Below are 27,948 nucleotides of genomic sequence, written 5' to 3' on the forward strand. Positions count from 1 at the left end.
AACCCCTTCCCTGTCCTCTCAGGGGTTAGGCAGGGCTGCCCTCTTTCACCTCTCCTTTTTGTCTGTTGTATAGACCTCTTCGCCCAGTGCATCAGATGAGACGCAGAGATCAGCGGGATCGTCGTGCCAGGACCCCAGAGACGCGAAGTGAAGTGCTCGCTCTACATGGATGACGTCACCATCTTCTGCGCAGATAGCCGGTCGGTGAAGACGCTGGTCCAGACGTGCGAGGATTTCGGGAAAGCTTCAGGAGCAAAAGTCAACTGCGGGAAGTCAGAGACCAAGCTATTTGGGCTTTGGAACCTGACTGCCGACCCCCTCCCCTTCCCCATCAGAGCAGGCCTCATTCAAATCCTTGGAGTCTGGTTTGGTGTGGGGAGCGAGGCCGCTGCCCTGAAGAGCTGGAACGAGAGGCTGAACAGGGTGAAGCAGAAGATCGGCTTGTGGCGCCTCAGACCCCTCACCATTGGGGGGAAAAGCTGGTACTGCTGAACGAGATCCTCCCTGTCCTGCAGTACGTGGCCCAGGCATACCCGCCTTCGACCAAAACCTGCCAGGAGATCTCCATGGCAGTGTTCCGCTTTGTCTGGGGGGCCAAGTTTGAGAGGGGAAAGCGCGAGGTGATGTACAAAGAGCCGCACAAGGGGGGTAGAGGAATCCCGGACATCCCCACTATGCTGCGCACCTTCTTTGTAAGCAACTGCGTGCGGATCACCCTGAGAGACTGCGACAAAGACTCCTCTGGCTACTCCATGTCCTGCCTCCTACTCCTGCCGCTCTGGAGAGCACTGGGGTGGGACAAGTGGGACAAGTGGGACAGCTCTATCCCTTACAGCTGGCGCACGCCCTGGTTCTACAAGGACGTGAAGAAGTTTGTGAGGCAGAACAATCTGGAGGGAGTAAAACCAGACCTGTGGAAGCCCAAGGTCATCTACAAAATGATCAGGGCTAAAGACATCATGGAATCGGTCCCAGGTCTCCACCCCAACACCTTTGGAACGGTGTGGAGGAATGTGGCATCGAAAAGACTAATGAACAAACACAAAGACATTGCTTGGCAGGCCATACACGGGGGACTCCCTGTGAATGCGGACAAGTACCAGAGTAAACTCAGCCTCGTGAGGCACTGCCCCAGGTGCAACCCAGTGGAGGAAAGCATCATACACCTCTTCTGGAACTGCCCCTTGCGCAGGCCCTGCTGAGCGCGCTGGACACTGACTTAAAGGACTGTATACCGAGGAAGTGCGTCACGTACTACTCGGTGTTCCACGGACTTTTCACAGGAACACACACAGAGAACGCAATCGAAGCCGGTTGGCGTCTAATGTGCTGTTTCAAGGACGTTTTACTATTCGCCAGGGAACGTTTGACCAAGGGGAAGAAGAAGATGTCGGTACAGGACTGTCGCAGGCTGCTCCACAGCCTGCTCAAGGACTATTCCATCTTTGACGGCCCTGAGGAGGAAGACTAAACACCCCCCACCCCACCCCCACCCCCCTTACTCCCCCGCCCCAAAAGTTTTTCTGTGCAATAAAGTTAGAGATAATGTGTGTATGATATGTCATGTCTGTGGTGCGGTGCATACGTATAAGTGCACTGCACCGCCGTGTTCGGCACAGCTTTTTTACTTTTGGGGAAACCATTAATAAAAATGTGTGTGGGATATGCACTGCGCCGTTGTTAACGTCGCGGTTTTTTTTCCGTTTGGAAAATGATTTATGTACTGTTATAATCTTGTTGTAAAGATTCGCTGCATAATAAAAGAATTTTCAAAACAAAAAGCTGTCTGTGGGTGGGTTTTCTGGCTATTGTGCTTAAAGCTGTGACCATGCAGCAAGCTTAAGCCTATAGGGAACCATGTTAAAAATGGGTTTGAAGCAAAAGGTGACACTGTGTGCCCATTTGCATGTCATTTCCCAGAATCCCTTGCTGCAGTGGAAGTGCTGTGTGCTGGGTGATAATGGTGAAAGGCGGGGTTGCAGGAATATTTGCCATATATATCTATATATATATCTATATATATATAGATATAGATATATGGATATATAGATACACAAACACATTGAGGAGGCTTCATCCAGCAGTGGAGAGACCAGCGCTGGGAATGACATATACACACACACACACACACACACACACACACATATATATATAATATTGTAACAGTCTTTTCTCTCCCCTATATACACGTTGTGACGCTCTCTCCCCGGTCACACACTGACAAGCCTCGGGCGATGGCTCAGCATTCCCCGATGAAATATTCATGCTGCAGCCTCCCAGAGAGAAGAGACACGTGCAGACTTTGTGAGAGATATTCCCGGGGAAGGGGATGGAAGGGGGGTGATTAATATCCGCACAGCCTCCAGTTCTGGTGTGTATGCAGAAGGTGTTACCCCCCGGCCAACTCTGTCATTTATCAGCTGTCATAAAAAGGAACACAGAAAGCTTCAGGTGGATGTGCTGGGAGCGGGGACGTGATGTGAGGCTGAGAGTCACTTTCATGTCTCGTCCTTTTGTCTCAATGTATCAAGGGGCTTTGTGTCTGATAGTGACCGATTTGAGGAGAGGTTATACGGAGCAGTTATAGGAGCAGTTAGGGGAGGAGTTATAGGAGAAGTTAGGGGAGGAGTGATAGCAGCAGTTAGGGGAGGAGTTATAGGAGCAGTTAGGGGAGCAGTTATATGACAAATTATATAGTTAAAAACTTATGTGTTTTTCTTTCCATAAGAAAAGGGTCATTTAGTTCAATACTTTGGCCAGAGAGGTTAGGAGAGCGCTTTGCGGGTGTAGCAGGGTTAGGAGAGCGCTTTGCGGGTGTAGCAGGGTTAGGAGAGCGCTTTGCGGGTGTAGCACTGTTAGGAGAGCGCTTTGCCGGTGTAGCAGTGTTAGGAGAGCGCTTTGCGGGTGCAGCATGGTTAGGAGAGCGCTTTGCGGGTGTAGCAGTGTTAGGAGAGCGCTTTGCGGGTGTAGCAGTGTTAGGAGAGCGCTTTGCGGGTGCACCAGTGTTAGGAGAGCGCTTTGCGGGTGTAGCAGGGTTAGGAGAGCGCTATGCGGGTGCAGCAGAGTTAGGAGAGCGCTTTGCGGGTGCAGCATGGTTAGGAGAGCGCTTTGCGGGTGTAGCAGTGTTAGGAGAGCGCTTTGCGGGTGTAGCAGTGTTAGGAGAGCGCTTTGCGGGTGCACCAGTGTTAGGAGAGCGCTTTGCGGGTGTAGCAGGGTTAGGAGAGCGCTTTGCGGGTGTAGCAGTGTTAGGAGAGCGCTTTGCGGGTGCACCAGTGTTAGGAGAGCGCTTTGCGGGTGAAGCAGTGTTAGGAGAGCGCTTTGCGGGTGTAGCAGGGTTAGGAGAGCGCTTTGCGGGTGTAGCAGGGTTAGGAGAGCGCTTTGTGGGTGCAGCAGTGTTAGTAGAGCGCTTTGCGGGTGCAGCAGTGTTAGGAGAGCGCTTTGCGGGTGTAGCAGGGTTAGGAGAGCGCTTTGTAGGTGTAGCAGGGTTAGGAGAGCGCTTTGCGGGTGTAGCACTGTTAGGAGAGCGCTTTGCGGGTGTAGCAGGGTTAGGAGAGCGCTTTGTGGGTGTAGCAGGGTTAGGAGAGCGCTTTGCGGGCGTAGCACTGTTAGGAGAGCGCTTTGCGGGTGTAGCAGGGTTAGGAGAGCGCTTTGCGGGTGTAGCAGTGTTAGGAGAGCGCTTTGCGGGTGCACAAGTGTTAGGAGAGCGCTTTGCGGGTGTAGCAGTGTTAGGAGAGCGCTTTGCGGGTGCAGCATGGTTAGGAGAGCGCTTTGCGGGTGTAGCAGTGTTAGGAGAGCGCTTTGCGGGTGTAGCAGTGTTAGGAGAGCGCTTTGCGGGTGCACCAGTGTTAGGAGAGCGCTTTGCGGGTGTAGCAGTGTTAGGAGAGCGCTTTGCGGGTGTAGCAGTGTTAGGAGAGCGCTTTGCGGGTGCACCAGTGTTAGGAGAGCGCTTTGCGGGTGCAGCAGGGTTAGGAGAGCGCTTTGCGGGTGTAGAAGTGTTAGGAGAGCGCTTTGCGGGTGTAGCAGGGTTAGGAGAGCGCTTTGCGGGTGCAGCAGTGTTAGGAGAGCGCTTTGCGGGTGTAGCAGGGTTAGGAGAGCGCTTTGCGGGTGCAGCAGTGTTAGGAGAGCGCTTTGCGGGTGCAGCAGTGTTAGGAGAGCGCTTTGCGGGTGTAGCAGGGTTAGGAGAGCGCTTTGCGGGTGGAGCAGAGTTAGGAGAGCGCTTTGCGGGTGCAGCAGTGTTAGGAGAGCGCTTTGCGGGTGTAGCAGAGTTAGGAGAGCGCTTTGCGGGTGCAGCAGTGTTAGGAGAGCGCTTTGCGGGTGTAGCAGGGTTAGGAGAGCGCTTTGCGGGTGGAGCAGTGTTAGGAGAGCGCTTTGCGGGTGCAGTAGTGTTAGGAGAGCACTTTGCGGGTGTAGCAGGGTTAGTAGAGCGCTTTGCGGGTGTAGCAGGGTTAGGAGAGCGCTTTGCGGGTGTAGCAGGGTTAGGAGAGCGCTTTGCGGGTGTAGCAGTGTTAGGAGAGTGCTTTGCGGGTGCAGCAGTGTTAGGAGAGCGCTTTGCGGGTGTAGCAGGGTTAGGAGAGCGCTTTGCGGGTGGAGCAGAGTTAGGAGAGCGCTTTGTGGGTGCAGCAGTGTTAGGAGAGCGCTTTGCGAGTGTAGCAGGGTTAGGAGAGCGCTTTGCGGGTGCAGCAGTGTTAGGAGAGCGCTTTGCGGGTGCACCAGTGTTAGGAGAGCGCTTTGCGGGTGTAGCAGGGTTAGGAGAGCGCTTTGCGGGTGTAGCAGGGTTAGGAGAGCGCGTTGCGGGTGTAGCAGTGTTAGGAGAGCGCTTTGCGGGTGCACCAGTGTTAGGAGAGCGCTTTGCGGGTGTAGAGGGTTAGGAGAGCGCTTTGCGGGTGGAGCAGTGTTAGGAGAGCGCTTTGCGGGTGCAGTAGTGTTAGGAGAGCGCTTTGTGGGTGTAGCAGGGTTAGTAGAGCGCTTTGCGGGTGTAGCAGGGTTAGGAGAGCGCTTTGCGGGTGTAGCAGGGTTAGGAGAGCGCTTTGCGGGTGTAGCAGGGTTAGGAGAGCGCTTTGCGAGTGCAGCAGTGTTAGGAGAGCGCTTTGCGGGTGTAGCAGTATTAGGAGAGCGCTTTGCGGGTGGAGCAGTATTAGGAGAGCGCTTTGCGGGTGTAGCAGAGTTAGGAGAGCGCTTTGCGGGTGCTGCAGTGTTAGGAGAGCGCTTTGTGGGTGCAGCAGGGTTAGGAGAGCGCTTTGCGGGTGCAGCAGGGTTAGGAGAGCGCTTTGCGGGTGTAGCAGGGTTAGGAGAGCGCTTTGCAGGTGCAGCACTGTTAGGAGAGCGCTTTGCGGGTGTAGCAGTGTTAGGAGAGCGCTTTGCGGGTGCAGCAGGGTTAGGAGAGCGCTTTGCTGGTGTAGCAGTGTTAGGAGAGCGCTTTGCGGGTGCAGCAGGGTTAGGAGAGCGCTTTGCGGGTGTAGCAGGGTTAGGAGAGCGCTTTGAGGGTGCAGCACTGTTAGGAGAGCGCTTTGCGGGTGCAGCAGTGTTAGGAGAGCGCTTTGCGGGTGCAGCAGGGTTAGGAGAGCGCTTTGCGGGTGCAGCAGTGTTAGGAGAGCGCTTTGCGGGTGCAGCAGAGTTAGGAGAGCGCTTTGCGGGTGCAGCAGGGTTAGGAGAGCGCTTTGCGGGTGTAGCTGTGTTAGGAGAGCGCTTTACGGGTGTAGCAGGGTTAGGAGAGCGCTTTACGGGTGTAGCAGTGTTAGGAGAGCGCTTTGCGGGTGTAGAAGTGTTAGGCGAGCGCTTTGCGGGTGTAGCAGGGTTAGGAGAGCGCTTTGCGGGTGTAGCAGTGTTAGGAGAACGCTTTGCGGGTGCAGAAGTGTTAGGAGAGTGCTTTGCGGGTGCAGCAGGGTTATGAGAGCGCTTTGCGGGTGCAGCAAATTTAGGAGAGCGCTTTGCGGGTGTAGCAGGGTTAGGAAAGCGCTTTGCGGGTGTAGCAGGGTTAGGAGAGCGCTTTGCGGGTGTAGCACTGTTAGGAGAGCGCTTTGCGGGTGTAGCAGGGTTAGGAGAGCGCTTTGTGGGTGTAGCAGGGTTAGGAGAGCGCTTTGCGGGTGTAGCACTGTTAGGAGAGCGCTTTGCGGGTGTCGCAGGGTTAGGAGAGCGCTTTGCGGGTGTAGCAGTGTTAGGAGAGCGCTTTGCGGGTGCACAAGTGTTAGGAGAGCGCTTTGCGGGTGTAGCAGTGTTAGGAGAGCGCTTTGCGGGTGCAGCATGGTTAGGAGAGCGCTTTGCGGGTGTAGCAGTGTTAGGAGAGCGCTTTGCGGGTGTAGCAGTGTTAGGAGAGCGCTTTGCGGGTGCACCAGTGTTAGGAGAGCGCTTTGCGGGTGTAGCAGTGTTAGGAGAGCGCTTTGCGGGTGTAGCAGTGTTAGGAGAGCGCTTTGCGGGTGCACCAGTGTTAGGAGAGCGCTTTGCGGGTGCAGCAGGGTTAGGAGAGCGCTTTGCGGGTGTAGAAGTGTTAGGAGAGCGCTTTGCGGGTGTAGCAGGGTTAGGAGAGCGCTTTGCGGGTGCAGCAGTGTTAGGAGAGCGCTTTGCGGGTGTAGCAGGGTTAGGAGAGCGCTTTGCGGGTGCAGCAGTGTTAGGAGAGCGCATTGCGGGTGCAGCAGTGTTAGGAGAGCGCTTTGCGGGTGTAGCAGGGTTAGGAGAGCGCTTTGCGGGTGGAGCAGAGTTAGGAGAGCGCTTTGCGGGTGCAGCAGTGTTAGGAGAGCGCTTTGCGGGTGTAGCAGAGTTAGGAGAGCGCTTTGCGGGTGCAGCAGTGTTAGGAGAGCGCTTTGCGGGTGTAGCAGGGTTAGGAGAGCGCTTTGCGGGTGGAGCAGTGTTAGGAGAGCGCTTTGCGGGTGCAGTAGTGTTAGGAGAGCACTTTGCGGGTGTAGCAGGGTTAGTAGAGCGCTTTGCGGGTGTAGCAGGGTTAGGAGAGCGCTTTGCGGGTGTAGCAGGGTTAGGAGAGCGCTTTGCGGGTGTAGCAGTGTTAGGAGAGTGCTTTGCGGGTGCAGCAGTGTTAGGAGAGCGCTTTGCGGGTGTAGCAGGGTTAGGAGAGCGCTTTGCGGGTGGAGCAGAGTTAGGAGAGCGCTTTGTGGGTGCAGCAGTGTTAGGAGAGCGCTTTGCGAGTGTAGCAGGGTTAGGAGAGCGCTTTGCGGGTGCAGCAGTGTTAGGAGAGCGCTTTGCGGGTGCACCAGTGTTAGGAGAGCGCTTTGCGGGTGTAGCAGGGTTAGGAGAGCGCTTTGCGGGTGTAGCAGGGTTAGGAGAGCGCGTTGCGGGTGTAGCAGTGTTAGGAGAGCGCTTTGCGGGTGCACCAGTGTTAGGAGAGCGCTTTGCGGGTGTAGAGGGTTAGGAGAGCGCTTTGCGGGTGGAGCAGTGTTAGGAGAGCGCTTTGCGGGTGCAGTAGTGTTAGGAGAGCGCTTTGTGGGTGTAGCAGGGTTAGTAGAGCGCTTTGCGGGTGTAGCAGGGTTAGGAGAGCGCTTTGCGGGTGTAGCAGGGTTAGGAGAGCGCTTTGCGGGTGTAGCAGGGTTAGGAGAGCGCTTTGCGCGTGCAGCAGTGTTAGGAGAGCGCTTTGCGGGTGTAGCAGTATTAGGAGAGCGCTTTGCGGGTGGAGCAGTATTAGGAGAGCGCTTTGCGGGTGTAGCAGAGTTAGGAGAGCGCTTTGCGGGTGCTGCAGTGTTAGGAGAGCGCTTTGTGGGTGCAGCAGGGTTAGGAGAGCGCTTTGCGGGTGCAGCAGGGTTAGGAGAACGCTTTGCGGGTGTAGCAGGGTTAGGAGAGCGCTTTGCGGGTGCAGCACTGTTAGGAGAGCGCTTTGCGGGTGTAGCAGTGTTAGGAGAGCGCTTTGCGGGTGCAGCAGGGTTAGGAGAGCGCTTTGCTGGTGTAGCAGTGTTAGGAGAGCGCTTTGCGGGTGCAGCAGGGTTAGGAGAGCGCTTTGCGGGTGTAGCAGGGTTAGGAGAGCGCTTTGAGGGTGCAGCACTGTTAGGAGAGCGCTTTGCGGGTGCAGCAGTGTTAGGAGAGCGCTTTGCGGGTGCAGCAGGGTTAGGAGAGCGCTTTGCGGGTGCAGCAGTGTTAGGAGAGCGCTTTGCGGGTGCAGCAGAGTTAGGAGAGCGCTTTGCGGGTGCAGCAGGGTTAGGAGAGCGCTTTGCGGGTGTAGCTGTGTTAGGAGAGCGCTTTACGGGTGTAGCAGGGTTAGGAGAGCGCTTTACGGGTGTAGCAGTGTTAGGAGAGCGCTTTGCGGGTGTAGAAGTGTTAGGCGAGCGCTTTGCGGGTGTAGCAGGGTTAGGAGAGCGCTTTGCGGGTGTAGCAGTGTTAGGAGAACGCTTTGCGGGTGCAGAAGTGTTAGGAGAGTGCTTTGCGGGTGCAGCAGGGTTATGAGAGCGCTTTGCGGGTGCAGCAAATTTAGGAGAGCGCTTTGCGGGTGTAGCAGGGTTAGGAAAGCGCTTTGCGGGTGTAGCAGTGTTAGGAGAGCGCTTTGCGGGTGTAGCAGGTTTAGGAGAGCGCATTGCGGGTGCAGCAGTGTTTGGAGAGCGCTTTGCGGGTGCAGCAGTGTTAGGAGAGCGCTTTGCGGGTGTAGCAGGGTTAGGAGAGCGCTTTGCGGGTGTAGCAGGGTTAGGAGAGCGCTTTGCGGGTGTAGCAGGGTTAGGAGAGCGCTTTGCGGGTGTAGCAGGGTTAGGAGAGCGCTTTGCGCGTGCAGCAGTGTTAGGAGAGCGCTTTGCGGGTGTAGCAGTATTAGGAGAGCACTTTGCGGGTGGAGCAGTATTAGGAGAGCGCTTTGCGGGTATAGCAGAGTTAGGAGAGCGCTTTGCGGGTGCCGCATTGTTAGGAGAGCGCTTTGTGGGTGCAGCAGGGTTAGGAGAGCGATTTGCGGGTGTAGCAGGGTTAGGAGAGCGCTTTTCGGGTGCAGCACTGTTAGGAGAGCGCTTTGCGGGTGTAGGAGTGTTAGGAGAGCGCTTTGCGGGTGTAGCAGTGTTAGGAGAGCGCTTTGCGGGTGCAGCAGGGTTAGGAGAGCGCTTTGCGGGTGCAGCAGGATTAGGAGAGCGCTTTGCGGGTGTAGTAGAGTTAGGAGAGCGCTTTGCGGGTGCAGCAGGGATTAGGAGAGCGCTTTGCGGGTGCAGCAGGGTTAGGAGAGCGCTTTGCGGGTGTAGCAGTGTTAGGAGAGCGCTTTGCGGGTGTAGCAGGGTTAGGAGAGCGCTTTACGGGTGTAGCAGTGTTAGGAGAGCACTTTGCGGGTGCAGAAGTGTTAGGAGAGCGCTTTGCGGGTGTAGCAGGGTAAGGAGAGCGCTTTGCGGGTGTAGCAGTGTTAGGAGAGCGCTTTGCGGGTGCAGAAGTGTTAGGAGAGTGCTTTGCGGGTGCAGCATGGTTAGGAGAGCGCTTTGCGGGTGTAGCAGGGTTAGGAGAGCGCTTTGCGGGTGTAGCAGTGTTAGGAGAGCGCTTTGCGGGTGTAGCAGGGTTAGGAGAGCGCTTTGCGGGTGCATAGTGTTAGGAGAGCGCTTTGCGGGTGTAGCAGGGTTAGGAGAGCGCTTTGCGTGTGCAGCAGTGTTAGGAGAGCGCTTTGCGGGTGTAGCAGGGTTAGGAGAGCGCTTTGTGGGTGTAGCAGGGTTAGGAGAGCGCTTTGCGGGTGTAGCAGGGTTAGGAGAGCGCTTTGCGGGTGTACAGTGATAGGAGAGCGCTTTGCGGGTGTAGCAGGGTTAGAAGGGTGCTTTGCGGGTGTAGCAGGGTTAGGAGAGCGCTTTGCGGGTGCAGCAGTGTTAGGAGAGGGCTTTGCGGGTGCAGCAGGGTTAGAAGAGCACTTTGCAGGTGTAGCAGGGTTAGGAGAGCGCTTTGCGGGTGTAGCAAGGTTAGGAGAGCGCTTTGCGGGTGTAGCAGGGTTAGGAGAGCGCTTTGCGGGTGTAGCAGGGTTAGGAGAGCGCTTTGCGGGTGCAGCAGTGTTAGGAGAGCGCTTTGCGGGTGCAGCAGGGTTAGGAGAGCGCTTTGCGGGTGTAGCAGGGTTAGGAGAGCGCTTTGCGGGTGTAGCAGGGTTAGGAGAGCGCTTTGAGGGTGCAGCACTGTTAGGAGAGCGCTTTGCGGGTGCAGCAGTGTTAGGAGAGCGCTTTGCGGGTGCAGCAGGGTTAGGAGAGCGCTTTGCGGGTGCAGCAGTGTTAGGAGAGCGCTTTGCGGGTGCAGCAGAGTTAGGAGAGCGCTTTGCGGGTGCAGCAGGGTTAGGAGAGCGCTTTGCGGGTGTAGCTGTGTTAGGAGAGCGCTTTACGGGTGTAGCAGGGTTAGGAGAGCGCTTTACGGGTGTAGCAGTGTTAGGAGAGCGCTTTGCGGGTGTAGAAGTGTTAGGCGAGCGCTTTGCGGGTGTAGCAGGGTTAGGAGAGCGCTTTGCGGGTGTAGCAGTGTTAGGAGAACGCTTTGCGGGTGCAGAAGTGTTAGGAGAGTGCTTTGCGGGTGCAGCAGGGTTATGAGAGCGCTTTGCGGGTGCAGCAAATTTAGGAGAGCGCTTTGCGGGTGTAGCAGGGTTAGGAAAGCGCTTTGCGGGTGTAGCAGTGTTAGGAGAGCGCTTTGCGGGTGTAGCAGGTTTAGGAGAGCGCATTGCGGGTGCAGCAGTGTTTGGAGAGCGCTTTGCGGGTGCAGCAGTGTTAGGAGAGCGCTTTGCGGGTGTAGCAGGGTTAGGAGAGCGCTTTGCGGGTGTAGCAGGGTTAGGAGAGCGCTTTGCGGGTGTAGCAGGGTTAGGAGAGCGCTTTGCGGGTGTAGCAGGGTTAGGAGAGCGCTTTGCGCGTGCAGCAGTGTTAGGAGAGCGCTTTGCGGGTGTAGCAGTATTAGGAGAGCACTTTGCGGGTGGAGCAGTATTAGGAGAGCGCTTTGCGGGTATAGCAGAGTTAGGAGAGCGCTTTGCGGGTGCCGCATTGTTAGGAGAGCGCTTTGTGGGTGCAGCAGGGTTAGGAGAGCGATTTGCGGGTGTAGCAGGGTTAGGAGAGCGCTTTTCGGGTGCAGCACTGTTAGGAGAGCGCTTTGCGGGTGTAGGAGTGTTAGGAGAGCGCTTTGCGGGTGTAGCAGTGTTAGGAGAGCGCTTTGCGGGTGCAGCAGGGTTAGGAGAGCGCTTTGCGGGTGCAGCAGGATTAGGAGAGCGCTTTGCGGGTGTAGTAGAGTTAGGAGAGCGCTTTGCGGGTGCAGCAGGGATTAGGAGAGCGCTTTGCGGGTGCAGCAGGGTTAGGAGAGCGCTTTGCGGGTGTAGCAGTGTTAGGAGAGCGCTTTGCGGGTGTAGCAGGGTTAGGAGAGCGCTTTACGGGTGTAGCAGTGTTAGGAGAGCACTTTGCGGGTGCAGAAGTGTTAGGAGAGCGCTTTGCGGGTGTAGCAGGGTAAGGAGAGCGCTTTGCGGGTGTAGCAGTGTTAGGAGAGCGCTTTGCGGGTGCAGAAGTGTTAGGAGAGTGCTTTGCGGGTGCAGCATGGTTAGGAGAGCGCTTTGCGGGTGTAGCAGGGTTAGGAGAGCGCTTTGCGGGTGTAGCAGTGTTAGGAGAGCGCTTTGCGGGTGTAGCAGGGTTAGGAGAGCGCTTTGCGGGTGCATAGTGTTAGGAGAGCGCTTTGCGGGTGTAGCAGGGTTAGGAGAGCGCTTTGCGTGTGCAGCAGTGTTAGGAGAGCGCTTTGCGGGTGTAGCAGGGTTAGGAGAGCGCTTTGTGGGTGTAGCAGGGTTAGGAGAGCGCTTTGCGGGTGTAGCAGGGTTAGGAGAGCGCTTTGCGGGTGTACAGTGATAGGAGAGCGCTTTGCGGGTGTAGCAGGGTTAGAAGGGTGCTTTGCGGGTGTAGCAGGGTTAGGAGAGCGCTTTGCGGGTGCAGCAGTGTTAGGAGAGGGCTTTGCGGGTGCAGCAGGGTTAGAAGAGCACTTTGCAGGTGTAGCAGGGTTAGGAGAGCGCTTTGCGGGTGTAGCAAGGTTAGGAGAGCGCTTTGCGGGTGTAGCAGGGTTAGGAGAGCGCTTTGCGGGTGTAGCAGGGTTAGGAGAGCGCTTTGCGGGTGCAGCAGTGTTAGGAGAGCGCTTTGCGGGTGCAGCAGGGTTAGGAGAGCGCTTTGCGGGTGTAGCAGGGTTAGGAGAGCGCTTTGCGGGTGTAGCAGGGTTAGGAGAGCGTTCTGCAGGTGTCGCAGTGTTAGGAGAGTGCTTTGCGGGTGCAGCAGTGTTAGGAAAGCGCTTTGTGGGTGCAGCAGGGTTAGGAGAGCGCTTTGCGGGTGCAGCAGGGTTAGGAGAGCGCTTTGCGGGTGTAGCAGGGTTAGGAGAGCGCTTTGCGGGTGCAGCACTGTTAGGAGAGCGCTTTGCGGGTGTAGCAGTGTTAGGAGAGCGCTTTGCGGGTGCAGCAGGGTTAGGAGAGCGCTTTGCGGGTGTAGCAGTGTTAGGAGAGCGCTTTGCGGGTGCAGCAGGTTTAGGAGAGCGCTTTGCGGGTGTAGCAGGGTTAGGAGAGCGCTTTGCGGGTGCAGCACTGTTAGGAGAGCGCTTTGCGGGTGCAGCAGTGTTAGGAGAGCGCTTTGCGGGTGCAGCAGGGTTAGGAGAGCGCTTTGCGGGTGCAGCAGGGTTAGGAGAGCGCTTTGCGGGTGTAGCTGTGTTAGGAGAGCGCTTTACGGGTGTAGCAGGGTTAGGAGAGCGCTTTGCGGGTGTAGAAGTGTTAGGAGAGCGCTTTGCGGGTGTAGCAGTGTTAGGAGAACGCTTTGCGGGTGCAGAAGTGTTAGGAGAGTGCTTTGCGGGTGCAGCAGTGTTATGAGAGCGCTTTGCGGGTGCAGCAAATTTAGGAGAGCGCTTTGCGGGTGTAGCAGGGTTAGGAGAGCGCTTTGCGGGTGTAGAAGGGTTAGGAGAGCGCTTTGCGGGTGCAGCAGTGTTAGGAGAGGGCTTTGCGGGTGCAGCAGGGTTAGGAGAGCACTTTGCGGGTGCAGCAGTGTTAGGAGAGCGCTTTGCGGGTGCAGCAGGGTTAGGAGAGCGCTTTGCGGGTGTAGCAGGGTTAGGAGAGCGCTTTGCGGGTGTAGCAGGGTTAGGAGAGCGTTCTGCGGGTGTCGCAGTGTTAGGAGAGTGCTTTGCGGGTGCAGCAGTGTTAGGAAAGCGCTTTGTGGGTGCAGCAGGGTTAGGAGAGCGCTTTGTGGGTGCAGCAGGGTTAGGAGAGCGCTTTGCGGGTGTAGCAGGGTTAGGAGAGCGCTTTGCGGGTGCAGCACTGTTAGGAGAGCGCTTTGCGGGTGTAGCAGTGTTAGGAGAGCGCTTTGCGGGTGCAGCAGGATTAGGAGAGCGCTTTGCGGGTGTAGCAGTGTTAGGAGAGCGCTTTGCGGGTGCAGCAGGTTTAGGAGAGCGCTTTGCGGGTGTAGCAGGGTTAGGAGAGCGCTTTGAGGGTGCAGCACTGTTAGGAGAGCGCTTTGTGGGTGCAGCAGTGTTAGGAGAGCGCTTTGCGGGTGCAACAGGGTTAGGAGAGCGCTTTGCGGGTGCAGCAGGGTTAGGAGAGCGCTTTGCGGGTGTAGCTGTGTTAGGAGAGCGCTTTACGGGTGTAGCAGGGTTAGGAGAGCGCTTTACGGGTGTAGCAGTGTTAGGAGAGCGCTTTGCGGGTGTAGCAGGGTTAGGAGAGCGCTTTGCGCGTGCAGCAGTGTTAGGAGAGCGCTTTGCGGGTGTAGCAGTATTAGGAGAGCACTTTGCGGGTGGAGCAGTATTAGGAGAGCGCTTTGCGGGTATAGCAGAGTTAGGAGAGCGCTTTGCGGGTGCCGCATTGTTAGGAGAGCGCTTTGTGGGTGCAGCAGGGTTAGGAGAGCGATTTGCGGGTGTAGCAGGGTTAGGAGAGCGCTTTTCGGGTGCAGCACTGTTAGGAGAGCGCTTTGCGGGTGTAGGAGTGTTAGGAGAGCGCTTTGCGGGTGTAGCAGTGTTAGGAGAGCGCTTTGCGGGTGCAGCAGGGTTAGGAGAGCGCTTTGCGGGTGCAGCAGGATTAGGAGAGCGCTTTGCGGGTGTAGTAGAGTTAGGAGAGCGCTTTGCGGGTGCAGCAGGGATTAGGAGAGCGCTTTGCGGGTGCAGCAGGGTTAGGAGAGCGCTTTGCGGGTGTAGCAGTGTTAGGAGAGCGCTTTGCGGGTGTAGCAGGGTTAGGAGAGCGCTTTACGGGTGTAGCAGTGTTAGGAGAGCACTTTGCGGGTGCAGAAGTGTTAGGAGAGCGCTTTGCGGGTGTAGCAGGGTAAGGAGAGCGCTTTGCGGGTGTAGCAGTGTTAGGAGAGCGCTTTGCGGGTGCAGAAGTGTTAGGAGAGTGCTTTGCGGGTGCAGCATGGTTAGGAGAGCGCTTTGCGGGTGTAGCAGGGTTAGGAGAGCGCTTTGCGGGTGTAGCAGTGTTAGGAGAGCGCTTTGCGGGTGTAGCAGGGTTAGGAGAGCGCTTTGCGGGTGCATAGTGTTAGGAGAGCGCTATGCGGGTGTAGCAGGGTTAGGAGAGCGCTTTGCGTGTGCAGCAGTGTTAGGAGAGCGCTTTGCGGGTGTAGCAGGGTTAGGAGAGCGCTTTGTGGGTGTAGCAGGGTTAGGAGAGCGCTTTGCGGGTGTAGCAGGGTTAGGAGAGCGCTTTGCGGGTGTACAGTGATAGGAGAGCGCTTTGCGGGTGTAGCAGGGTTAGAAGGGTGCTTTGCGGGTGTAGCAGGGTTAGGAGAGCGCTTTGCGGGTGCAGCAGTGTTAGGAGAGGGCTTTGCGGGTGCAGCAGGGTTAGAAGAGCACTTTGCAGGTGTAGCAGGGTTAGGAGAGCGCTTTGCGGGTGTAGCAAGGTTAGGAGAGCGCTTTGCGGGTGTAGCAGGGTTAGGAGAGCGCTTTGCGGGTGTAGCAGGGTTAGGAGAGCGCTTTGCGGGTGCAGCAGTGTTAGGAGAGCGCTTTGCGGGTGCAGCAGGGTTAGGAGAGCGCTTTGCGGGTGTAGCAGGGTTAGGAGAGCGCTTTGCGGGTGTAGCAGGGTTAGGAGAGCGTTCTGCGGGTGTCGCAGTGTTAGGAGAGTGCTTTGCGGGTGCAGCAGTGTTAGGAAAGCGCTTTGTGGGTGCAGCAGGGTTAGGAGAGCGCTTTGCGGGTGCAGCAGGGTTAGGAGAGCGCTTTGCGGGTGTAGCAGGGTTAGGAGAGCGCTTTGCGGGTGCAGCACTGTTAGGAGAGCGCTTTGCGGGTGTAGCAGTGTTAGGAGAGCGCTTTGCGGGTGCAGCAGGGTTAGGAGAGCGCTTTGCGGGTGTAGCAGTGTTAGGAGAGCGCTTTGCGGGTGCAGCAGGTTTAGGAGAGCGCTTTGCGGGTGTAGCAGGGTTAGGAGAGCGCTTTGCGGGTGCAGCACTGTTAGGAGAGCGCTTTGCGGGTGCAGCAGTGTTAGGAGAGCGCTTTGCGGGTGCAGCAGGGTTAGGAGAGCGCTTTGCGGGTGCAGCAGGGTTAGGAGAGCGCTTTGCGGGTGTAGCTGTGTTAGGAGAGCGCTTTACGGGTGTAGCAGGGTTAGGAGAGCGCTTTGCGGGTGTAGAAGTGTTAGGAGAGCGCTTTGCGGGTGTAGCAGTGTTAGGAGAACGCTTTGCGGGTGCAGAAGTGTTAGGAGAGTGCTTTGCGGGTGCAGCAGTGTTATGAGAGCGCTTTGCGGGTGCAGCAAATTTAGGAGAGCGCTTTGCGGGTGTAGCAGGGTTAGGAGAGCGCTTTGCGGGTGTAGAAGGGTTAGGAGAGCGCTTTGCGGGTGCAGCAGTGTTAGGAGAGGGCTTTGCGGGTGCAGCAGGGTTAGGAGAGCACTTTGCGGGTGCAGCAGTGTTAGGAGAGCGCTTTGCGGGTGCAGCAGGGTTAGGAGAGCGCTTTGCGGGTGTAGCAGGGTTAGGAGAGCGCTTTGCGGGTGTAGCAGGGTTAGGAGAGCGTTCTGCGGGTGTCGCAGTGTTAGGAGAGTGCTTTGCGGGTGCAGCAGTGTTAGGAAAGCGCTTTGTGGGTGCAGCAGGGTTAGGAGAGCGCTTTGTGGGTGCAGCAGGGTTAGGAGAGCGCTTTGCGGGTGTAGCAGGGTTAGGAGAGCGCTTTGCGGGTGCAGCACTGTTAGGAGAGCGCTTTGCGGGTGTAGCAGTGTTAGGAGAGCGCTTTGCGGGTGCAGCAGGATTAGGAGAGCGCTTTGCGGGTGTAGCAGTGTTAGGAGAGCGCTTTGCGGGTGCAGCAGGTTTAGGAGAGCGCTTTGCGGGTGTAGCAGGGTTAGGAGAGCGCTTTGCGGGTGCAGCACTGTTAGGAGAGCGCTTTGTGGGTGCAGCAGTGTTAGGAGAGCGCTTTGCGGGTGCAACAGGGTTAGGAGAGCGCTTTGCGGGTGCAGCAGGGTTAGGAGAGCGCTTTGCGGGTGTAGCTGTGTTAGGAGAGCGCTTTACGGGTGTAGCAGGGTTAGGAGAGCGCTTTACGGGTGTAGCAGTGTTAGGAGAGCGCTTTGCGGGTGTAGAAGTGTTAGGAGAGCGCTTTGCGGGTGTAGCAGGGTTAGGAGAGCGCTTTGCGGGTGTAGCAGTGTTAGGAGAACGCTTTGCGGGTGCAGAAGTGTTAGGAGAGTGCTTTGCGGGTGCAGCAGTGTTATGAGAGCGCTTTGCGGGTGCAGCAAATTTAGGAGAGCGCTTTGCCCACATACTGCAGACCCTCAACGACACTGAATGGCAGTCACATTACCATTTGGTAACAGCAGATGTTACCTCACTTTATACAGTCATTGACCATGGTCAGGGTTGTGATGCTGTTGGCCGTGTCCTGGACTTAGATCCTTTAGTTACAGACACATTCAAGTCATTTTTAATTTCCAGTATTCAATTTATATTAACACACAATTTTTTTCATTTTAATAAATCTTATTATTTACAGGTATGTGGCACCGCTATGGGTACCAGGTTTGCTCCCAGTTATGCCAACTTATTCATGGGCAACTGGGAAGATCAATACATCTGGTCCGGTTGTCCTTTTGGGGCAAGCCTGGTACTCTGGCGGCGCTGCATAGATGATATCATTTTTATTTGGTCAGGTTCCACGCATCAATTAGAACTTTTTCAGTTGTACATGAATGACAATCCTTTTAATCTAAAATTCACTTTTAATTCTAGCAATACATCTATTGAATTTTTGGATTTAGTTATTTACGTTATGGATAATAAACTACATACAAAAACATTTTTTAAGAAGGTCCAGGCAAACAACTATTTGCACGCCAACAGTCATCACAACCCTACATGGATCAACAACATTCCTAAAGGTCAATTCACTAGATTGAAGCGTAACAATTCAACTACTGAAACTTTCCATCAGCAGGCATATGATTTAAAAGATAAATTTATTAATAGAAATTATTCTCCTAATGACCTAGATCGAGCTATATTAGAAGTAGATCAAATTGATAGAAGTACTCTTCTTCAATACAAACAAAGAAAAAAAGATAGTTCTTCTATAGACATACCGTTCATTACCCAATACAACCAGATGGCTCCAGCCATCAAACAAACTTTACGGAAATACTGGCCAATTCTGAGAAAGGATAGGGATTTGATAGATCTTTTACCCCTAAATCCTAAAATAATATTCACTAAAGCTCGGAATATTGGCCAAAAATTAGCTCCTAGTTGTCCTTTAACACGACAAAAGATTCGTACTAACAAAACAATAAATGGGTATTTTCCTTGTATTTCCTGTACAGCCTGCAAATTCAGCACTAGAAATGTTACGTTTAAATCTACAATCACAACAAAAATATACAATATAAAACAGTTAATTAATTGTAACAGTACAAATGTGATCTATCTCCTTGAGTGTCCTTGCGGTCTGCAGTATGTGGGTATGACATCCAGGCCCATCAAACGCCGCTTTTATGAACACATTTACAATATCAAAAAAGGTCTAATTACTCACAGCGTTTCGAATCATTTTCTCCAGGTGCACGGAAGAAGCCCCGTAGGTTTGAAATGTACGGCCATAGAAGCTGTCACACCAAATTGGCGGGGAGGAAATATCACAATGCAATTAGGGAGACGTTAATCCTTTTGGATTTACGAACTCTGCACTTTGGCTCCACAAGGCCTCAATGTTGATTTTGACCTAAAACCTTTTTTGTTAGATAAATAGACATCATCATACTCATTTAACATTATATAGTCACAATTGCACTAATTTACATTTTATTTTATATAGTCAAAATAAATATTCACTACACATAAATAGTCACTTCATGTATTCACCAATCACTTATGACTAACACTTATTGTTCTTGACACAAACAGGTTCATAGGTCAAGATATCAAATAAAAATACAAATAAAATATAAATAAAACTTTTTTGTTGATATTTTTGATAATATTTTTGTTAATATTTCTTTCACATTTTTTTTTTTAATGCTTTTATTTAGTACTACATTAGACAAATCACAAATATGTAGTTCTTGTATATTGGCAATATTAAAATATTAATATATCACCCTGACAATGCATTTTCAAACACATATTGCTTATAACACTTTCATTTATCACTGACCAGCATCTGAGTTAATGTTGATGTTCATTTAAAATCATACATTGCATGCTGTCTATCTTTAAATCTTCAAGCCTTTAATGTTAATATCTACAATGATGGTTTGAAACATTTGGATTATCTTGGATCATATATCTATATGCATTTATGTATCTCACCAGTATATATTTGATTAATTGATTGTCTTTTTATGTCTCTTTATGTATTGTTTTTATGTATTTCATGTGATGTTGCTGATACATGAGGCAGTGTTGAATTTGAACCACTGCGCATGACCGGGACTCTAATATGGTATATGCACCTTTAAATGTCTCCTATAAATAAACGGACACACAGGGACTTCTTTATTCAATTTACCCCTGAGGAAGGAGGCAGCAGCTTCCGAAACGCGTTGGGTGGTCCCCGTTACCCCTACGTTGCCATCAGCTGCCGATACCCACTGCCAGCCCTGCCGTGTGGCTTTGAGATACAAAGCATCTTTTGAATTTGCCGCCTTTGGAGCATACGCGACCGCGAGGAGCAGGGGATTTGGAGGCACCAGCTACACTGTGTCGGGCGCCTCTGCGCATGCCCGCACTGTTTCACCAACAAACAGTGATTTCCAGCCCCTGCCACAGCGTGGAAGAACGCGGTTGCCATCACTGACATCTACACGCGGCGCCTACCTGCAATTCATCCAGGAGCTGTGCCAGCCAATGTGAGAGGGGATACTCTCTGATATATCCACTGCGGTCATTTCTCTTGGCTTCGGTAAGCGGGCAATTCGGCTGATATCGATTGGGACCTTCATTTGTTTATTTGTGCTTAATTGTACTGTATGTTTTTTATAATATTAAATGCATCTCTTTTAGTCTAGTGTGTGGTTCAGCAACATTGCAATTCTTTGTTTGTTTGTTTGTTTGTTTGTCTATTTGTTTGGTTAAGTCTTTACAGTATTACACTATGTATTTCTTTTTCTTTTTTCATGTTTGATATATGCCGGCTGAGATCTTCTCTTCATCACAACTGGTTGTATATTTAATTTATTTATTTATTTTCATTTCCATGTGTTTAGCGCCAATGATACCCATTTAGCACTATTACTAGGGTTAGGAGAGTGCTTTGCGGGTGGAGCAGGTTTAGGAGTGCGCTTTGCGGGTGTAGCAGGGTTAGGAGAGCGCTTTGCGGGTGTAGCAGTATTAGGAGAGCGCTTTGCGGGTGGAGCAGTATTAGGAGAGCACTTTGCGGGTGTAGCAGAGTTAGGAGAGCGCTTTGCGGGTGCCGCAGGGTTAGGAGAGCGCTTTGTGGGTGCAGCAGGGTTAGGAGAGCGCTTTGCGGGTGTAGCAGGGTTAGGAGAGCGCTTTGCGGGTGTAGCAGTGTTAGGAGAGCGCTTTGCGGGTGTAGCAGGGTTAGGAGAGCGCTTTGCGGGTGTACAGTGATAGGAGAGCGCTTTGCGGGTGTAGCAGGGTTAGAAGAGTGCTTTGCGGGTGTAGCAGGGTTAGGAGAGCGCTTTGCGGGTGCAGCAGTGTTAGGAGAGGGCTTTGCGGGTGCAGCAGGGTTAGGAGAGCGCTTTGCGGGTGTAGCAGTGTTAGGAGAGCGCTTTGCGGGTGCAGCAGTGTTAGGAGAGCGCTTTGCGGGTGCAGAAGTGTTAGGAGAGTGCTTTGCGGGTGCAGCAGGGTTATGAGAGCGCTTTGCGGGTGCAGCAGTGTTAGGAGAGCGCTTTGCGGGTGCAGAAGTGTTAGGAGAGTGCTTTGCGGGTGCAGCAGGGTTATGAGAGCGCTTTGCGGGTGCAGCAAATTTAGGAGAGCGCTTTGCGGGTGTAGCAGGGTTAGGAGAGCGCTTTGCGGGTGTATCAGTGTTAGGAGAGCGCTTTGCGGGTGTAGCAGGGTTAGGAGAGCGCTCTGCGGGTGTAGCAGGGTTAGGAGAGCGCTTTGCGGGTGCAGCAGTGTTTGGAGAGCGCTTTGCGGGTGTAGCAGGGTTAGGAGAGCGCTTTGCGTGTGCAGCAGTGTTAGGAGAGCGCTTTGCGGGTGTAGCAGGGTTAGGAGAGCGCTTTGCGGGTGTAGTAGGGTTAGGAGAGCGCTTTGCGGGTGTAGCAGGGTTAGGAGAGCGCTTTGCGGGTGTACAGTGATAGGAGAGCGCTTTGCGGGTGCAGCAGGGTTAGAAGAGTGCTTTGCGGGTGTAGCAGGGTTAGGAGAGCGCTTTGCGGGTGCAGCAGTGTTAGGAGAGGGCTTTGCGGGTGCAGCAGGGTTAGGAGAGCGCTTTGCGGGTGTAGTAGTGTTAGGAGAGCGCTTTGCGGGTGCAGCAGGGTTAGGAGAGCGCTTTGCGGGTGCAGCAGTGTTAGGAGAGCGCTTTGCGGGTGCATCAGGGTTAGGAGAGCGCTTTGCGGGTGTAGCAGTGTTAGGAGAGCGCTTTGCGGGTGCAGCAGGGTTAGGAGAGCGCTTTGCGGGTGTATTAGGGTTAGGAGAGCACTTTTCGGGTGTAGCAGGGTTAGGAGAGCGCTTTGCGGGTGTAGCAGTTTTAGGAGAGTGCATTGCGGGTGCAGCAGGGTTAGGAAAGCGCTTTGCGGGTGCAGCAGGGTTAGGAGAGCGCTTTGCGGGTGTAGCAGGTTTAGGAGAGCGCTTTGCGGGTGTAGCAGGGTTAGGAGAGCGCTTTGCGGGTGTAGCAGTGTTAGGAGAGCACTTTGCGGGTGCAGCAGTGTTAGGAGAGCGCATTGCGGGTGCAGCAGGGTTAGGAGAGCGCTTTGCGGGTGTAGTAGTGTTAGGAGAGCGCTTTGCGGGTGTAGCAGTGTTAGGAGAGCGTTTTGCGGGTGCAGCAGTGTTAGGAGAGCGCTTTGCGGGTGCAGCAGGGTTAGGAGAGCGCTTTGCGGGTGTAGCAGTGTTAGGAGAGCGCTTTGCGGGTGCAGCAGGGTTAGGAGAGCGCTTTGCGGGTGTAGCAGGGTTAGGAGAGCACTTTTCGGGTGTAGCAGGGTTAGGAGAGCGCTTTGCGGGTGTAGGAGTTTTAGGAGAGTGCATTGCGGGTGCAGCAGGGTTAGGAGAGCGCTTTGCGGGTGTAGCAGTGTTAGGAGAGCGCTTTGCGGGTGTAGCAGGGTTAGGAGAGCGCTTTGCGGGTGCTGCAGGGTTAGGAGAGCGCTTTGCGGGTGCTGCAGGGTTAGGAGAGTGCTTTGCGGGTGCAGCAGTGTTAGGAGAGCGCTTTGCGGGTGCAGAAATGATAGGAGAGCGCTTTGCGGGTGCAGCAGGGTTAGGAGAGCGCTTTGCGGGTGTAGCAGGGTTAGGAGAGCGCTTTGCGGGTGTAGCAGGGTTAGGAGAGCGCTTTGCGGGTGCAGCAGAGTTAGGAGAGCGCTTTGCGGGTGCAGCAGGGTTAGGAGAGCGCTTTGCGGGTGTAGCAGTGTTAGGAGAGCGCTTTGCGGGTGTAGCAGTGTTAGGAGAGCGTTTTGCGGGTGCAGCAGTGTTAGGAGAGCGCTTTGCGGGTGCAGCAGGGTTAGGAGAGCGCTTTGCGTGTGTAGCAGTGTTAGGAGAGTACTTTGCGGGTGTAGCAGGGTTAGGAGAGCGCTTTGCGGGTGTAGCAGGGTTAGGAGAGCACTTTTCGGGTGTAGCAGGGTTAGGAGAGCGCTTTGCGGGTGTAGCAGTTTTAGGAGAGCACTTTGCGGGTGCTGCAGGGTTAGGAGAGCGCTTTGCGGGTGCAGCAGTGTTAGGAGAGCGCTTAGCGGGTGCAGAAATGATAGGAGAGCGCTTTGCGGGTGTAGCAGTGTTAGGAGAGCACTTTGCGGGTGCAGCAGTGTTAGGAGAGCACTTTGCGGGTACAGCAGTGTTAGGAGAGCGCTTTGCGGGTGCAGCAGTGTTAGGAGAGCGCTTTGCGGGTGCAGCAGGGCTAGGAGAGCGCTTTGCGGGTGCAGCAGGGTTAGGAGAGCGCTTTGCGGGTGTAGCAGGGTTAGGAGAGCGCTTTGCGGGTGTAGCAGGGTTAGGAGAGCGCTTTGAGGGTGCAGCAGTGTTAGGAGAGCGCTTTGCGGGTGCAGCAGTGTTAGGAGAGCGCTTTGCGGGTGCAGCAGGTTTAGGAGAGTGCTTTGCGGGTGTAGCAGTGTTAGGAGAGCGCTTTGTGGGTGCAGCAGTGTTAGGAGAGTGCTTTGCGGGTGCAGCAGTGTTAGGAGAGCGCTTTGCGGGTGCAGGAGTGTTAGGAGAGCGCTTTGCGGGTGCAGCAGGGTTAGGAGAGCGCTTTGCGGGTGCAGCAGGGTTAGGAGAGCGCTTTGCGGGTGCAGCAGGGTTAGGAGAGCGCTTTGCGGGTGTAGCAGTGTTAGGAGAGCGCTTTGCGGGTGCAGCAGGTTTAGGAGAGCGCTTTGCGGGTGCAGCAGTGTTAGGAGAGCGCTTTGCCGGTGTAGTAGTGTTAGGAGAGCGCTTTGCGGGTGCAGCAGTGTTAGGAGAGCGCTTTGCGGGTGTAGCAGGGTTAGGAGAGCGCTTTGCGGGTGTAGTAGGGTTAGGAGAGCGCTTTGCGGGTGTAGCAGGGTTAGGAGAGCGCTTTGCGGGTGTACAGTGATAGGAGAGCGCTTTGCGGGTGTAGCAGGGTTAGAAGAGTGCTTTGCGGGTGTAGCAGGGTTAGGAGAGCGCTTTGCGGGTGCAGGAGTGTTAGGAGAGGGCTTTGCGGGTGCAGCAGGGTTAGGAGAGCGCTTTGCGGGTGTAGCAGTGTTAGGAGAGCGCTTTGCGGGTGCAGCAGGGTTAGGAGAGCGCTTTGCGGGTGCAGCAGTGTTAGGAGAGCGCTTTGCGGGTGCAGCAGGGTTAGGAGAGCGCTTTGCGGGTGCAGCAGTGTTAGGAGAGCGCTTTGCGGGTGCAGCAGGGTTAGGAGAGTGCTTTGCGGGTGGAGCAGGTTTAGGAGTGCGCTTTGCGGGTGTAGCAGGGTTAGGAGAGCGCTTTGCGGGTGTAGCAGTATTAGGAGAGCGCTTTGCGGGTGGAGCAGTATTAGGAGAGCACTTTGCGGGTGTAGCAGAGTTAGGAGAGCGCTTTGCGGGTGCCGCAGGGTTAGGAGAGCGCTTTGTGGGTGCAGCAGGGTTAGGAGAGCGCTTTGCGGGTGCAGCAGGGTTAGGAGAGTGCTTTGCGGGTGGAGCAGGTTTAGGAGTGCGCTTTGCGGGTGTAGCAGGGTTAGGAGAGCGCTTTGCGGGTGTAGCAGTATTAGGAGAGCGCTTTGCGGGTGGAGCAGTATTAGGAGAGCACTTTGCGGGTGTAGCAGAGTTAGGAGAGCGCTTTGCGGGTGCCGCAGGGTTAGGAGAGCGCTTTGTGGGTGCAGCAGGGTTAGGAGAGCGCTTTGCGGGTGTAGCAGGGTTAGAAGAGTGCTTTGCGGGTGTAGCAGGGTTAGGAGAGCGCTTTGCGGGTGCAGCAGTGTTAGGAGAGGGCTTTGCGGGTGCAGCAGGGTTAGGAGAGCGCTTTGCGGGTGTAGCAGTGTTAGGAGAGCGCTTTGCGGGTGCAGCAGGGTTAGGAGAGCGCTTTGCGGGTGCAGCAGTGTTAGGAGAGCGCTTTGCGGGTGCAGAAGTGTTAGGAGAGTGCTTTGCGGGTGCAGCAGGGTTATGAGAGCGCTTTGCGGGTGCAGCAAATTTAGGAGAGCGCTTTGCGGGTGTAGCAGGGTTAGGAGAGCGCTTTGCGGGTGTATCAGTGTTAGGAGAGCGCTTTGCGGGTGTAGCAGGGTTAGGAGAGCGCTCTGCGGGGGTAGCAGGGTTAGGAGAGCGCTTTGCGGGTGCAGCAGTGTTAGGAGAGCGCTTTGCGGGTGTAGCAGGGTTAGGAGAGCGCTTTGCGTGTGCAGCAGTGTTAGGAGAGCGCTTTGCGGGTGTAGCAGGGTTAGGAGAGCGCTTTGCGGGTGTAGTAGGGTTAGGAGAGCGCTTTGCGGGTGTAGCAGGGTTAGGAGAGCGCTTTGCGGGTGTACAGTGATAGGAGAGCGCTTTGCGGGTGTAGCAGGGTTAGAAGAGTGCTTTGCGGGTGTAGCAGGGTTAGGAGAGCGCTTTGCGGGTGCAGCAGTGTTAGGAGAGGGCTTTGCGGGTGCAGCAGGGTTAGGAGAGCGCTTTGCGGGTGTAGTAGTGTTAGGAGAGCGCTTTGCGGGTGCAGCAGGGTTAGGAGAGCGCTTTGCGGGTGCAGCAGTGTTAGGAGAGCGCTTTGCGGGTGCAGCAGGGTTAGGAGAGCGCTTTGCGGGTGTAGCAGTGTTAGGAGAGCGCTTTGCGGGTGCAGCAGGGTTAGGAGAGCGCTTTGCGGGTGTATTAGGGTTAGGAGAGCACTTTTCGGGTGTAGCAGGGTTAGGAGAGCGCTTTGCGGGTGTAGCAGTTTTAGGAGAGTGCATTGCGGGTGCAGCAGGGTTAGGAAAGCGCTTTGCGGGTGCAGCAGGGTTAGGAGAGCGCTTTGCGGGTGTAGCAGGTTTAGGAGAGCGCTTTGCGGGTGTAGCAGGGTTAGGAGAGCGCTTTGCGGGTGTAGCAGTGTTAGGAGAGCACTTTGCGGGTGCAGCAGTGTTAGGAGAGCGCATTGCGGGTGCAGCAGGGTTAGGAGAGCGCTTTGCGGGTGTAGTAGTGTTAGGAGAGCGCTTTGCGGGTGTAGCAGTGTTAGGAGAGCGTTTTGCGGGTGCAGCAGTGTTAGGAGAGCGCTTTGCGGGTGCAGCAGGGTTAGGAGAGCGCTTTGCGGGTGTAGCAGTGTTAGGAGAGCGCTTTGCGGGTGCAGCAGGGTTAGGAGAGCGCTTTGCGGGTGTAGCAGGGTTAGGAGAGCACTTTTCGGGTGTAGCAGGGTTAGGAGAGCGCTTTGCGGGTGTAGGAGTTTTAGGAGAGTGCATTGCGGGTGCAGCAGGGTTAGGAGAGCGCTTTGCGGGTGTAGCAGTGTTAGGAGAGCGCTTTGCGGGTGTAGCAGGGTTAGGAGAGCGCTTTGCGGGTGCTGCAGGGTTAGGAGAGTGCTTTGCGGGTGCAGCAGTGTTAGGAGAGCGCTTTGCGGGTGCAGAAATGATAGGAGAGCGCTTTGCGGGTGTAGCAGTGTTATGAGAGCACTTTGCGGGTGCAGCAGTGTTAGGAGAGTGCTTTGAGGGTGCAGCAGGGTTAGGAGAGCGCTTTGCGGGTGCAGCAGTGTTAGGAGAGCGCTTTGCGGGTGCAGGAGGGTTAGGAGAGCGCTTTGCGGGTGTAGCAGGGTTAGGAGAGCGCTTTGCGGGTGCAGCAGTGTTAGGAGAGCGCTTTGCGGGTGTAGCACGGTTAGGAGAGCGCTTTGCGGGTGCAGCAGTGTTAGGAGAGCGCTTTGCGGGTGTAGGAGTGTTAGGAGAGCGCTTTGCGGGTGCAGCAGGGTTAGGAAAGCGCTTTGCGGGTGCAGCAGGGTTAGGAGAGCGCTTTGCGGGTGTAGCAGGGTTAGGAGAGCGCTTTGCGGGTGTAGCAGGGTTAGGAGAGCGCTTTGCGGGTGCAGCAGAGTTAGGAGAGCGCTTTGCGGGTGCAGCAGGGTTAGGAGAGCGCTTTGCGGGTGTAGCAGTGTTAGGAGAGCGCTTTGCGGGTGTAGCAGTGTTAGGAGAGCGTTTTGCGGGTGCAGCAGTGTTAGGAGAGCGCTTTGCGGGTGCAGCAGGGTTAGGAGAGCGCTTTGCGTGTGTAGCAGTGTTAGGAGAGTGCTTTGCGGGTGTAGCAGGGTTAGGAGAGCGCTTTGCGGGTGTAGCAGGGTTAGGAGAGCACTTTTCGGGTGTAGCAGGGTTAGGAGAGCGCTTTGCGGGTGTAGCAGTTTTAGGAGAGCGCTTTGCGGGTGCTGCAGGGTTAGGAGAGCGCTTTGCGGGTGCAGCAGTGTTAGGAGAGCGCTTTGCGGGTGCAGAAATGATAGGAGAGCGCTTTGCGGGTGTAGCAGTGTTAGGAGAGCACTTTGCGGGTGCAGCAGTGTTAGGAGAGCACTTTGCGGGTACAGCAGTGTTAGGAGAGCGCTTTGCGGGTGCAGCAGTGTTAGGAGAGCGCTTTGCGGGTGCAGCAGGGCTAGGAGAGCGCTTTGCGGGTGCAGCAGGGTTAGGAGAGCGCTTTGCGGGTGTAGCAGGGTTAGGAGAGCGCTTTGCGGGTGTAGCAGGGTTAGGAGAGCGCTTTGAGGGTGCAGCAGTGTTAGGAGAGCGCTTTGCGGGTGCAGCAGTGTTAGGAGAGCGCTTTGCGGGTGCAGCAGGTTTAGGAGAGTGCTTTGCGGGTGTAGCAGTGTTAGGAGAGCGCTTTGTGGGTGCAGCAGTGTTAGGAGAGTGCTTTGCGGGTGCAGCAGTGTTAGGAGAGCGCTTTGCGGGTGCAGGAGTGTTAGGAGAGCGCTTTGCGGGTGCAGCAGGGTTAGGAGAGCGCTTTGCGGGTGCAGCAGGGTTAGGAGAGCGCTTTGCGGGTGCAGCAGGGTTAGGAGAGCGCTTTGCGGGTGTAGCAGTGTTAGGAGAGCGCTTTGCGGGTGCAGCAGGTTTAGGAGAGCGCTTTGCGGGTGCAGCAGTGTTAGGAGAGCGCTTTGCGGGTGTAGTAGTGTTAGGAGAGCGCTTTGCGGGTGCAGCAGTGTTAGGAGAGCGCTTTGCGGGTGTAGCAGGGTTAGGAGAGCGCTTTGCGGGTGTAGTAGGGTTAGGAGAGCGCTTTGCGGGTGTAGCAGGGTTAGGAGAGCGCTTTGCGGGTGTACAGTGATAGGAGAGCGCTTTGCGGGTGTAGCAGGGTTAGAAGAGTGCTTTGCGGGTGTAGCAGGGTTAGGAGAGCGCTTTGCGGGTGCAGGAGTGTTAGGAGAGGGCTTTGCGGGTGCAGCAGGGTTAGGAGAGCGCTTTGCGGGTGTAGCAGTGTTAGGAGAGCGCTTTGTGGGTGCAGCAGGGTTAGGAGAGCGCTTTGCGGGTGCAGCAGTGTTAGGAGAGCGCTTTGCGGGTGCAGCAGGGTTAGGAGAGCGCTTTGCGGGTGTAGCAGTGTTAGGAGAGCGCTTTGCGGGTGCAGCAGGGTTAGGAGAGCGCTTTGCGGGTGTATTAGGGTTAGGAGAGCACTTTTCGGGTGTAGCAGGGTTAGGAGAGCGCTTTGCGGGTGTAGCAGTTTTAGGAGAGTGCATTGCGGGTGCAGCAGGGTTAGGAAAGCGCTTTGCGGGTGCAGCAGGGTTAGGAGAGCGCTTTGCGGGTGTAGCAGGTTTAGGAGAGCGCTTTGCGGGTGTAGCAGGGTTAGGAGAGCGCTTTGCGGGTGTAGCAGTGTTAGGAGAGCACTTTGCGGGTGCAGCAGTGTTAGGAGAGCGCATTGCGGGTGCAGCAGGGTTAGGAGAGCGCTTTGCGGGTGTAGTAGTGTTAGGAGAGCGCTTTGCGGGTGTAGCAGTGTTAGGAGAGCGTTTTGCGGGTGCAGCAGTGTTAGGAGAGCGCTTTGCGGGTGCAGCAGGGTTAGGAGAGCGCTTTGCGGGTGTAGCAGTGTTAGGAGAGCGCTTTGCGGGTGCAGCAGGGTTAGGAGAGCGCTTTGCGGGTGTAGCAGGGTTAGGAGAGCACTTTTCGGGTGTAGCAGGGTTAGGAGAGCGCTTTGCGGGTGTAGGAGTTTTAGGAGAGTGCATTGCGGGTGCAGCAGGGTTAGGAGAGCGCTTTGCGGGTGTAGCAGTGTTA

The 27,948-nt window shown here is 55.2% G+C and overlaps 1 protein-coding gene across 1 annotated transcript in view; it reads right to left on the reverse strand.

The window, feature by feature from the left end:
- Positions 1–2,409: 2,409 nt before the first annotated feature.
- The window catches only part of LOC142472380 (uncharacterized), a 44,485-nt gene continuing 18,946 nt past the window's right edge, over positions 2,410–27,948 (reverse strand). The window contains 14 exon segments of the mRNA XM_075579489.1: positions 2,410–2,460; positions 3,653–4,516; positions 5,101–5,835; positions 7,611–7,980; positions 8,086–9,095; positions 9,097–9,315; positions 10,640–10,813; positions 11,938–13,332; positions 14,748–14,923; positions 15,089–15,439; positions 15,545–16,481; positions 17,818–17,887; positions 21,361–22,919; positions 24,724–26,367. Of these exon segments, the coding sequence (XP_075435604.1) occupies positions 2,410–2,460; positions 3,653–4,516; positions 5,101–5,835; positions 7,611–7,980; positions 8,086–9,095; positions 9,097–9,315; positions 10,640–10,813; positions 11,938–13,332; positions 14,748–14,923; positions 15,089–15,439; positions 15,545–16,481; positions 17,818–17,887; positions 21,361–22,919; positions 24,724–26,367 (9,555 nt within the window).

This window comes from Ascaphus truei, chromosome 21, assembly GCF_040206685.1.
Source record: "Ascaphus truei isolate aAscTru1 chromosome 21, aAscTru1.hap1, whole genome shotgun sequence".
In the NCBI taxonomy this organism is placed as follows: domain Eukaryota; kingdom Metazoa; phylum Chordata; class Amphibia; order Anura; family Ascaphidae; genus Ascaphus; species Ascaphus truei.